This window comes from Podarcis cretensis, assembly GCF_951804945.1.
Source record: "Podarcis cretensis genome assembly, chromosome: 5".
Lineage (NCBI taxonomy): Eukaryota > Metazoa > Chordata > Lepidosauria > Squamata > Lacertidae > Podarcis > Podarcis cretensis.
The window spans coordinates 74,308,899-74,321,727 of NC_137174.1; the positions used below are offsets into that span (position 1 = coordinate 74,308,899).

Here is a 12,829-nt window from a genome sequence, read left to right on the forward strand (position 1 = left end):
AAGTTACATGTAGTGTACTTGACTTCTTGAAATAACTTCCTGTGCCTCATCAGCATTATCTTTTGAGTTCCTACAGTGTTGATATTGCCCAGTGCTTGACCTATTCAGTGTGCTTACTTTTCAAGTTATTAATTAGTCTACCAGCCAATCATTGGAACAAATGCTGCTTCCTTCATCTACCAAAAATTGAAGGGTGCTGAGTGCTGCACAGGCATGAGCCTTCAGTTCCCCAGGGATAGAAATGTGAACTGGCTGAAGGAAAACATAAGGCCAACCTGAAGCCTAAAGTGAGTGTATAGGGAGCTGGGCTTGGAGGGCACATTCCCTGTGGGTTCATCTCAGGCTAGAAGCCGGGAAAATAAATGTCTGCAAGTAAACTACCTACAAATTAATGGGAAGTTTGCTGTCCAAAAATGATTAATGAAGTGTTACTTTTGAATGGCGGTCTTACATCTTGCAGAAAGATATTGATCTGTCCATTAAATTCCCAGCACTTGTTTTTGGAAATATCTATGTATATATCAATTCCATGCAAATGTTTTTGCTTGGTGCCCTTGTTCTTATCTCTAAACAGCAATTACTGCATGCCAAAAGGCATGTATAAACAAAAAAGGTGATTTTTAAAAAAGTAATTCCTAGATAGTATAAACTATCTGTATATCAGTGTCTGAATTATTATAGCCCGTTAAAGTGCACTTTGGTTAGGAAATACCTGAGTTATAAAGAGGGAACTTGATTTAAATGGTGGTTCTCATGGTGATTTGAGTTGCTGCTTTAAATACCTTTTTTTTTCTACTCTCGAGGCTAGATCATGGGAAAGGTAACTTCCTTATAGTTAATTGACTGGGGAAGGGCATTTGTACCCAACCTAGGGCATTTGTAAAGTTATGGAGTTGTAAAGACTGCATGTTCCCTGTCCAATAAACTCATCTGGAAAGATGCCAAAGCTGTTATATTGGGTTTTAATGACTTTTGGGGGAAGTATTGCTTAAGGTGAAAGGGTGTCAGAGCAAAGGCAGCATTTCAGCTCAGCTACTATGATTATTGAGAGGAAAATGGCATTGATATGTACCAGCTCCAAATTCTCTGCCTATTGTAGCATACTGGTTGGCAGCACTGATCACTAGTCTTTCAGGAATCTTGTATGAGTTTGGGAAATGTGTGATACAGCCTTGTAAACAAGCCTGCAAAAATTACTCGCCTGCAGTCTTTTCTATTCTTTTTTTACTAGCCTGCTAGGGGACTAGATGTCCATGTGTCCTTACTGGCTGTTTCTGTGACTAGTATCAAAATGCAGGATACTAGCCTATTAGCAGAGTAGTTTAAAATGCCTATTAACAAACAGACTGGGGGGCAAGGGAATAAAGCTGAGGAACGGGTTACCAGCAGGGGCCAGGTGGACTGACAGAGGGTATGGAGTGATCTGTCCTTCCCATTCTGTCACCTGCATTGAATTCCTAGTCATACAGTGGTACCTCCGGTTACAAAATTCATCCGTTCAGTTCTGGAGGTCCGTTTGTAACCCTAAACTGCTCGTAACATGAGGTGTGCTTTCACTAATGGTGCCTCCCGCTGCTGCCGGTGTGCAACTTCTGCTCGCATCCTGGGGCAAAGTTCACAACAAGGGGCATCTACTTCCGGGTTAGTGGAGCACATAACCTGCAGCGTTCGCAAGGAGGACGGTACGTAACACGAGGTTCCACTACCCAGTCAGATTGTTAAATACAAGGCTAGTGTGGTCTTTCTGTCTCCATTTACTTTGCTTGCTGGAAATTATGCTGCAAGAAGCTCAGTGATGTATAGGAAGGGGAAAAGTTTAGGTGGGTCTCCCATCTTCTTGTTCATTGTTGAATCTATTATCTTGGCTTGAAAGAACATTTATCCATTCCAGATCAATTCCTTGAACCAGCCATGGCCTCCAGGAGCATTCTGTCTGTGCATATGCACACATGCACATGTGCTTTATTGGGAAAATGCTGGTTTCTTTTACCCTTTGATTTGAACCTAGCTTGTGGTCGGGTGTTTTATCAGGGAAGCTCCCACAACAACATTGTGCTTTACTTTTCCCCCATAGAAATTAACTGAAACTGATACAGATAGGGACTGAAGAGGATCCTAGCCGTTTTAAAAGAAGTTTGCTCCTATCTGTGAAGCTCCTAGTCATTTCTTAATTAACCTGGCTGGTGACAGGCCCTTTCCATGCCTTTCAGATTATTATTTTCAGCCTATGTTGGCTTGTATTCTGTGTTGGTATATTTACTTACTGGTTTTATATATTATGATGGAATAGTGGAAGTTATTTCAGAACGTTGGGAACTGGCATGATACAATATATAATAAAAATGATTGTCACTTGTTTGCTGTTAGCATCATCCAAAAATCTTACAACTGTATATATGTTTGTTTTCTGTAACAATATGTACAGTATCTTTGCTTCTACATTCTGTAGAAAACACTTTCCTAGCCACAATTTGAGAACTTGCATCCTAGTTAAGATGGTTTATTTAATTCAGATTATTCTCTGATTGTGGAGTCCCTGGTCAGTTGATGATGCTATCCCACAAAGATTGTTTCCATTGGTGTCTGTGCATTAGTGGAACAGAGTTCTGCTTCTGCCGTGGGACTTTCATTCCTCTTCTCCCATCACTCCCCTGCCACCGGAGCCCCTCACCTCCACTCCAGAGGTTTAAGAGACCCTATAGAGCAGATTTGGGGGTGGGGCTGTGAGGAACTGTAAGAGGGAGGAAAGGAAGGTTGCATAAGCTGAGCACATTCACATGATGATGGATTCAGCCCAGTTACATAGTAAGCAGTGATTTGTCTTCTGTACTTCACTGCATGAAAGCATCCATTTTGAGAAATGATTTGTCATACAAAATTAGTAGCTTAACTAAGTAACATGTCAAAGTATTTCATGGATGCAATAACAGTCAAATCTATTTTTAAAAATGCAGGTGATTCCTAGGAAGTACACACCAACATGCATACCTCCTCAAGCAAACTAGAATTGCTATGTTAACAGTTTTCAGTGTCTCATTTTTTCCTTTGCTAACTAATATAGGGAAAGTATGCTATTGCTTACAAGGATTTCAGTAAAAATAACTAAAGTTCTGATTTTGTTTGAATGTAACATTGAATCCACATTAAGCATGAGATATCTCTCTCTCTCTCTCTCTCTCTCTCTCTCTCTCTCTCTCTCTCTCTCTCAAATATTTCTGTTCCAATACTCTATTTTTTCAGACCTATCCAGCATGTAAAATTAACCTGGCACACTTCAAAGCAATCCCCCCCCCTACTTAGCCAACGTTGAACATGCTAAATTAAATCTCAGTCTTTTTAGGGCAGTGGATTCCCCCCCCCAAAAAAAAATCGTGTGTTCCTAAGAACTGATAAAACCAATTAATAGATCTTCATGACTTTTTATCATTAATTACATATATCCATAGGATACTGGTGTTTTCATTGTTCTGCAGTCAATGCAAAACTCTTCACGTTCTTGTTGAAACTGCCTGCCGAAGAATGCAAGCCCAAACATTTGCTGGTAGGGAATGAAAGTGCACTGCAGAGTATCTCGTGGCACCTTAAAGACTAGGACTACATCCACATCCACATTATCGGTTGCTGTAGTCCGCAAAAGCTTAGTCCACGATCTATTTGCCTTCAAGGTTTCACAAAACTTTTTGTTTCAACAGACTAACATGGCTATCCTCTGGAAAGTCTTAACATCTACTTAATAAAGCTGACCATCCAGTCTGGATAGCAGTGGAGCTATGTATGCTCCATTTCAAAATGCAGCCTTTCCTCTTATTTTCCTGTTGTTAATCTCTCCCCTTGTTTTGCTTGTTTTGGCTTGGTGGGGGGGTTGTCACATTTCCCTTGAAGTGGGGAGTTTGCAAGCAACAATATTTTTTTATTGTAGATACACAGATAACTGTGTCCAGAAGAGTTGCATGGTCAACGTCTGAGTTGCAGTGTGCCTTCCTGAGGCCAAGGATCTTGGCATTGTTGTTCATACATTGGTAATTTCCTTGGATTGTTGCATGTAGATCATAAAGAGCTTAGGGACCGTTAGTTTGCTTCTAAACACAATTCATGGCGATGCTTCTGACCTATAAAGCCAGCTTTTAAAATTACTTTAAAGTTTAAACATACACTTATCTTGCAGTCCCGTTTATAAGTACAGTTACTTCACTGTTTACTATATGTCTAGAAAAGTGAGCTTTCATGAGAGATGCTTTACAACCTATGCAAGAGCCATCATTATTTCATTGCTGTATCCAATAGTGAACTTTTCCCAACACAGCAGTGAAAGAGGGCCACCACAGACAAGCTGAGGATTTTGGCAAATTTTGCAGATTCAGCTGGTATTCAGAAAGATAGTAGTTTGTGAACTTGAGGAAAAAGAGGGAAATGAACAAAAATATCTTGACCAGCCTGAGACTGCTCATTGCACAACCACAGTTACCATGGAGATTGTGCATTTCATTCTGCTGTTCAGAAGTTCAAGATCAACCTCCAGCAAGTTGCTGAGGTACACAGCCCTGCCTTTTAAAAAAAGCAACTGCTGGTATGTTAGAGCATCAGAAATATCCCCACAATCCTACAGAGGAGCGGCTTGTACCATTTTATATCCTTCTCATGCCTGCTTTTTTCTGCTGTTCTTTCCTGTCATAAACCTCCTCCCTTTCCTGAAGCCCTGGGCTTAGAGCAGAATGCTGTTGCTTCTCTTCTCCCCTTTTTCTCTAGGAAAGAAAAGGAAGTTGCAAGATGCTGTATTCTGCATTGAGGCTGATTTTAAAGAACTTAAAGAACTGGTGCTTGAGTTTGCTTCTCTCCCCCCCCCCCCTTCATTCCTATCCTCTTTTCCTTGTGTCATGTCTTTCAGGTAGTCCTTGCCACCTGCCTTACAACCTTACTTCTGATTTTTTTAAGCTTCTCTAGGAGCATTTTCAGTTAAAGAGCAGGGTAAAAATGCTTTTTTAAAAGAGAGTTGGAGGCAGAGAGCGGAATCTGGAGTGGGCTTTTGTGGAAGGAAACACTATGTTTACTGGCCTTTTCGCCTTAGTATTAAAAATGGTTCCTGTTGGGCTGTAGCCAGGCATGTTTTTAACACTTGATGTTTTTATTATGTTTTTAGATATGCTGTAAGCCGGCCAGTGTGGCTGGGGAAACCCAGCCAGATGTGCGGGGTATAAATAATAAAATAATAATAATAGTAAATATTACTACTAGTACTAGGGACGTGGGTGGTACTGTGGGTTAAATCACAGAGCCTAGGACTTGCCGATCAGAAGGTTGGCGGTTCGAATCCCCGCGACGGGGTGAGCGCCTGTTGCTCAGTCCCTGCTCCTGCCAACCTAGCAGTTTGAAAGCACATCGAAGTGCAAGTAGATAAATAGGTACCGCTCCGGCGGGAAGGTAAATGGTGTTTCCGTGCGCTGCTCTGGTTTGCCAGAAGCGGCTTAGTCATGCTGGCCACGGAAGCTGTACGCCGGCTCCCTTGGTCAGTAAAGCGAGATGAGCGCCGCAACCCCAGAGTCAGTCACGACTGGACCTAATGGTCAGGGGTCCCTTTACCTTACTACTACTACTAAAGGCATGATTAGGGGTGAGTGCGAAGAACAGACCATCTGCCTGAGGCAAAGGAGTTGAATAATTTAGGACGGTAGAGAGAAGTGTTTATGGAAAGCTGTTAGGAGTTTGTGGGAGGGAATTGTGTATGGATGTTTGGGGGGCAGGAAGACTGTGTTAGTTTCCCACTAACAATCAGTAACAATAAATGCAACAGTTACATATTAGTTAACTTGTCGATTTCAAAATGCGAAGAACGAATTCCACCTAATTTTCCTTCCCTCTCTGAACTAATGTTGCATACATTTTGCCGTCAGCAATAGTATATGCGTTGCCTGCCTCAGCTAGCATGACCAGTAATCGGGAAAGATGATCAGTTAGATCAACCATCAACTAGAGGCCATCATGTTGGCTATCCAGTAGTTGCTATTTCAGGCTCTTCAGTTACTTAAATCTCCAATTCTTTATATCCCTGTCTTACAAAAGCTTCAGTATCCAAAGAGAAGAACTAATAGGAATGATTAAATATTAAATTCTGTACTAGCCCCATCAGTTCCATTGAAGAATGAGAAGTGAGGGCAAGTATCACACCTGTTCTGACTATTTGAATGACATTCAAAGTGTAATTAGGAAAACCTTCAGAGGCTGCCACTGTTAGTTTTGCTGTCATTGATAACTCCCGGAAACTTCAGGAAGCAGCCCCTTTAACCATAAGCATTAATGAGAAATTTGAATGACTGTAAGTGGTGTGTGTTGGGTTATGAATTATAGGTGCGTACTGCTGCTCCGTCATGACAAATGCTACGTAAGAAGAGCCCTTCTGGACTAGACCAAAGGCCTATCTAGTTCAGCATTCTGTTCTCACACTGCCAACCAGATATCTGTGGGAAGCCCACAATCAGGATAGCTGTGTTATATAGCACATCTGTGATCCCCAGCAACTGGTACTGGATGGAATATAGATATAGCCATTGATAGCCTTAACCTTTAAAAAAACAGCCCAAAAAACCATTAAATTTTTTTTAAGCCACCCACGTTAGTTACCATTCCTACAGCTTGTTTTAGCAAATTCCATAGTTTTAACTAAGCACCGTGTAAATAAGTACAGTAATTCTTTTGCTTTGTCCTGAAGCTTCCAGCATTCAACTTCATTAGATGGCCTCGGGTGAGGTGGTATTATGTGAGAGGGAGGAAAGTCTAAATGGACATTCTCCACACCTTCCATAATTCTATACATATCTATCAGATCTCCCTTACAGCTTTCCTAAAAGAAAGGACAGTCAGTATGCTAACCATTAAGATGGGTCTCAGAGGCCCTGCTTTGTGTATGCCTCCCTTGCTGTAGTGAGTGGGTGATGGCTGGAGACAGGACATTTCAGTCGTGGCACTTTGGCCTTAACACTCTTTACAGAGGCTTGCCTGGAGATACCCTCATATTTTTGGTTGTGGAAGACATTTTATTTGCCCAGGTCTTTTAATTCTGATTTCTGCTGGATTTTGAATGGCTTGCTGCAGCTTGGTGGTTTGGATTTTCAAAAAATGTTTAATTTTTTTTTGGTAAACTGCTCCCAGAGCCTTGTAAATAATGTGGTAACAGAAGAAATACCTATAGAAAAAGGTACACGACAGGGTTGCCCAATATCCCCTTTGCTTTTTATATCAGTCCTGGAGGTATTGTTAAACATGATTAGAAAGGACCAGTTGGTTAAAGGAGTTCAGGTCGGAGTTAGACATTATAAATTAAGAGCATTTGCAGATGATCTAGTATTGACTTTGCAACAGCCAGATACTAGTACTAAAAGAGTATTAGAATTAATTGATATATTTGGTCGAGTAGCAGGTTTTAAATTGAATAGACAAAAAACGAAAGTGTTGGAAAAAAATTTAACAATGGAAGAAAGAGAGAGTTTTCAGAATGAAACAGGCTTGGAGATAACAAAAAGGGTAAAATACCTGGGGGTAAACTTAACATCCAAGAATGTGAACTTATTTAAGGACAATTATGAAAAATGTTGGTCAGAAGTTAAAAAAGATCTGGAAATATGGTCAAGGCTGAAACTTTCCTTGCTAGGCCGAATCGCTACTATTAAGATGAATGTACTGCCTAGAATGTTGTTTTTATTCCAGACGTTGCAGATTGTGGACAAGATGGAATGCTTCAAGAAGTGGCAGAAAGATATATCAAAATTTGTCTGGCAGGGCAAAAAGCCCAGAATTAAATTTAAGATTTTAACTGACGTAAAGGATAGAGGGGGGTTTGCCCTGCCGGACTTAAGACTTTATTATGAATCAGCAGCTTTCTGCTGGTTGAAACACTGGCTACTTCTTGAGAACACTGACATTTTGGATCTGGAAGGGTACGATAATAGTTTTGGTTGGCATGCATACTTATGGTACGACAAGGTAAAGGTGTATAAAAGCTTTAAAAACCATATTGTAAGGAAAGCATTGTATAACGTTTGGATTAGATACAAAGATTTGTTGGAAAGTAAAACCCCTAGGTGGGTGTCACCAATGGAAGCTAGGGAAGTAAAAAAGCTTAATATGGATTCTAAATGGCCAAAATATCATGAGATTTTAGAATACGATGGTGAAAGGGTGAAACTTCAGAGTTATGAGAAACTAAAGCCTAAGGTCCGAGATTGGTTGCATTACCATCAAATAAATGAGACGTTTAAACAGGACAGGAAAATAGGATTTCAGAAAGAGAAGTCAAAATTAGAAACAGAATTGTTGGAACCCAATACTAAGAACTTATCAAAAATGTATAACTTGCTGCTAAAATGGAATACACAGGATGAAACGGTGAAATCAGCTATGATTAAATGGGCACAAGATATCGGTCATGATATTATGTTTGCTGACTGGGAACAGTTATGGACCACCGGTATTAAATTTACTGCATGTAATGCATTAAGAGAAAATATTATGAAAATGATCTACCGGTGGTACATGACCCCAGTCAAGCTTGCAAAAATTTATCATTTGCCTAATAATAAGTGTTGGAAATGTAATGAGACTGAAGGCACTTTCTACCACCTTTGGTGGACCTGCCCAAAGGTTAAAGCTTTCTGGGAAATGATCTATAATGAAATTAAGAAGGTCCTTAAGTGGACTTTTCCTAAGAAACCAGAGGCTTTCCTCTTGGGCATGGTGGGCCAAGCGGTGTCAAGGAAGGATAGGACTTTCTTTATGTATGCCACTACAGCAGCAAGAATTCTACTGGCAAAGTATTGGAAGACGCAAGAACTACCTACTCTGGAAGAATGGCAAACAAAGGTGATTGACTTTATGGGACTGGCCGAGATGACGGGCAGAATCCGGGACCAGGGGAAAGAGACAATGGAAGAGGACTGGAAGAACTTCAAAATATATCTTAAAAATAATTGCAAAATTGAGGAATGTTAGGATGTCAGGGGGTAAGAAGTAAAGAATTGCAGCAGTAAACAAAAAAACTTAAGAAACTTTTACGAAAGGGAACTAAGACAATGGACTTAAGGGTTGCTAAAGAATTATTAAACAAGGATGCAGGGATGGGGAGGTATGGGGAAGTCAAAGAAAGAAGGGTAAGAACCGATGAGTATGATGTGATACTGTTTTATATTGTTCTTTATTATATTTGTGGAAATTAATAAAAATTATTATTAAAAAAAAAAAAAAAAAACTGCTCCCAGAGCCATGCTGAACAGCAGCTAGTGGTTTAAGCAGAGAGTTAGCTAGATCAGTGGTTTTCAGCCAGTGTGCTGTGGCACCCTGGGTTGCCTTGAATGATAGTCAGGGGTGCCACGGGCAACACTGGCCATTGTTCCTCCCTCTTCTGATGCCCTCTCACATCTCTCCCCCCCCCCCAAAGGCTTGTGTGGCTGTTTGCTTCATGTTTAGCTTTGGCTAGTCTCCATGGGGCTGCTTAGGCTGGGCGCATTCTCTTCCCAGGGGTCCCTGTGGGGCGGTGTGAGGGGACATTTCTCTTAGGGGGGGGGCAGCTCAGAGAGGCGGTGGCTGTCTGGAGTATTCCCAGGAAGAGGAGCAAAAGAGACTGGGGGAATGCTCCACAAGGGAGGCTGCCGGCTTTCCAGGCAATGGATGACATAACTGGGCTTCTGAGGCTCAGAGCATGTTTCCCCACAGGGGAGCCACAGAAAGAATGTAGTAGTTGGTCAAGGGAGCCGTGGAGTCAAAAAGGTTGAAAACCTCTGAGCTAGACTATAGGGTGAAAACTTGTGTAGCAGTGAAGATTCCAAAACTTTGCAGTGGGAGAACTCAAGGCACCTAAACAGCACAAGCTGAAACAACACACCACAACCTATCAAATGTCTTCAAACCAAACTAGGGTACTTTTGAGTTTTTCCCTTGCAACACTAGCTAGCTCTTACAACATACTTAAAGCAATATGCAGCCATCTGAAGGTGGGAGATTGTAAGAGATAATGCAGCTGTGTATGAATGAGCTTGTACTCCTGTCCCACCTGGATGACTGACAAACAGCTGCAGCTGAACATTATACTAAACCCTGCTTGCTTCTCACAGGAACATGGGAAACTTCCTTATACCAGGTCAGACCATTAGTCCAACTATCTCAGTTCTGTTAACATTGACTTGAGAGTGACTTTCTAGGGTTTCAGGCAGCAGTCTTTCCCAGCATTACCTGGAGAAACCAGTAATTGAACCTGGGGCCTTTTACATGCAAATCATGTGCTCTTCCACTAAGCTATGGCCTTCCCCTGGAATGGCTATGAGGAAGAGTTTGGAGGTTTTTGTTTCTTTTTTCCATTAACCACAGCTGGCTGTGTCAGCTGCACCAGCAAAATGTATTTTTTAACAAGTCAGCTTGTTAACCATGAGTGATCAAGCTGGCTTGTATAAACAAGCCATAGGTAACATTAATTATAGTTTATTGCAGGGGCTCCCAACCTCTTTGGGAGCTTAGGCACATTTGCAGACTTGTGCACACACACTAGAGTCATACACAGCTGCACACATACATGCCAGTAATTAAGCATATGTGTTGCCATAGTACAATACCATCAACTTCCTTTCATTTATGGTTCTTCTTCCCCCCTGGAATTGAGAGCATGTGATGAAAACAGCAGTCAAGGCCAGATAATAACCCGACTCATCTTATCTCTGCTGTCTCTGATAATAGCCCTTCAAGGCTCCAAGAAACAGCTGCATGGCCATCTTGCTTTGTCTTTATCAGACTCTGTGTTGTAGAATCTATGTCTGCCTAATTCATTTTTTTGTTCTTTCAAACTTTTTAATACATTGCTTTTTAAGAATCTTTACCCTAAATACACTTGATTTGAATATTTAAGTATGTTTTGTGGGTAGACGATCTCTGATAAAGGTCTGTGTTGCCTTAGATGGAGTTGCGGCACTTTCTCTCATATGATCTTCTCTAATGAAAATATTCCCTCCTCCAGCTTCTTTTAGCCCTCCAGTGGACAAAAAGGCATGTGCTCCACATTGTACCTCACTTCCCCTTCTTCCCTGCAGTAGGGCTATTAGGAGCTGGATGGGGGCAAGACCAATTTTTGCCAAGAAAGCATTGTAAGAGGAAATAACCATATCTGGTTCTTCAAGTCATGTGCTAGATCAGGTAGCCAATGTGGTGCCTTCCATATGTTGGACTACAGCTCTCATCATCCCTGACCACTGTCCACGACAAGGGCTCATGGGAGTTATAGGCCAGCAACGTCTGGAGGGCACCATGTTGGCTACCCCTGTGAATTTTATGTTTCCCTAAACAAGTTATTGAGCAAACAACATATTAAATATTAACCCTTGTTATATGTTCCAGAACACATGTATGGTGGAGGCAGCTTACTCTACCCCCACTGTATGTGTGCTAATAGATATGTTGCAGATGTGTTGGTTACTGCATGTCCAGTGGGGGCAGGAGGCTGCAATTGTAATGGTGCTGCCTTATACATTTCTGTTCCCCAAAACCTGCTCATGTTTTCCCATCAGTGCTGCAATGGACCATTGACATAAGGGTTTCATTAGTTGGGGCAACCAAGTGGCAGAGCTGCTAGATAACAGTGTTGTAACTTGGTGTTCATCTTGCACAATAGCATTTAATTTAATTGCAAAACTATTTCTGCCCACCAGGTTGGTTGGTAAGGTATGCACAATACTCGGGGAATGTTGCTGTAGCAGAAATTTTTCTTCTGCATCTACTACAAAATCATTTCTAAATAATACAGCTTCAAAAACTGAAATGTCAAGTATGGAATTAGGGGAAAGAATATTAAAAGTTAGCTCAAGCAATGTTGTTGTTACCTGCTGATTTCAGTATGGTGAGTGTCAGGTTTCAGCTGAAGTAAGCAGCATAACTAGAGGGCCAGGTAGCATCAGTAGCAATGCTGCTGCTGCTGCTGCTGCTGCTGCTGCTGCTGCTACTACTACTACTACTACTACTTCTGTAAATGCTAGTTCACCAGCTATGCCCTTCCTGGGTGGGGATAGCCTAGACGTAGTATTTTATATACATTACTGTAATGTGCTCTGTGGACCTACCCTTGATTCAGAAGCTGCGTTTAGCTTCATAGCATCTTCACTGGTTGCCTGTTTGCAAATGTCTTAATCATAAACTATAAAATCCTAAACAACTTAAAACTCAGATACCTGAAGATGCATTTCTCTGTATCATCAGCTAGCCCATATGCTTAGATCTATATGGTAGGCTCTTCTTGCTGTCCTGCCGATGAGTGAACTCTGCAGTCTGGTGATATGAGATAGGCTCTTCTCTGTGGGAGCACCATAACTGTAGAACTCCTTTCCCTTGGAGGTATGGCTGGCACCAACATTATTCACTTTTTAGCATCAGTTAAATATGTACCTCTTTACTTAAGCCTTTGCAGGAAACTGATCTGTTTAATACTAATAGTAATGATTGTATGTTGTGTTGTATTGTATTGTATTGATGCATTAAATATATTGCTAACTTCTACATCCTGTGTGCTTTTTTGCAGGCTTAATTCTGCTGTTTTATCTTGTATTCTATGGCTTCTTAGCTGCACTCTTTACATTCACAATGTGGGTTATGCTTCAAACATTGCGTGATGATATACCCAAGTATCGTGACCGCATTTCTAGTCCAGGTAAGTGTGTATTCCTCTTCTTGGATAAAGTTTGCATTCAGACTCAAACATCAATAGATCTTTTGTTATAATAGGCAGTTTTCTTAAGTTGGAAGCATTTACCATTGCCAGCATTACTTTGAACTTCTAGGTTTCTTTGCTCTTGTTACTGCCACTCAT

General features: G+C 41.2%; 1 protein-coding gene across 1 annotated transcript in view; it reads left to right on the top strand.

The window, feature by feature from the left end:
- The window catches only part of ATP1B3 (ATPase Na+/K+ transporting subunit beta 3), a 36,150-nt gene that overhangs the window by 6,308 nt on the left and 17,013 nt on the right, over positions 1-12,829 (top strand). The window contains exon 2 of the mRNA XM_079978286.1: positions 12,542-12,670. Within this exon, the coding sequence (XP_079834412.1) occupies positions 12,542-12,670 (129 nt within the window). The remainder of the gene's footprint in view (positions 1-12,541; positions 12,671-12,829) is intronic.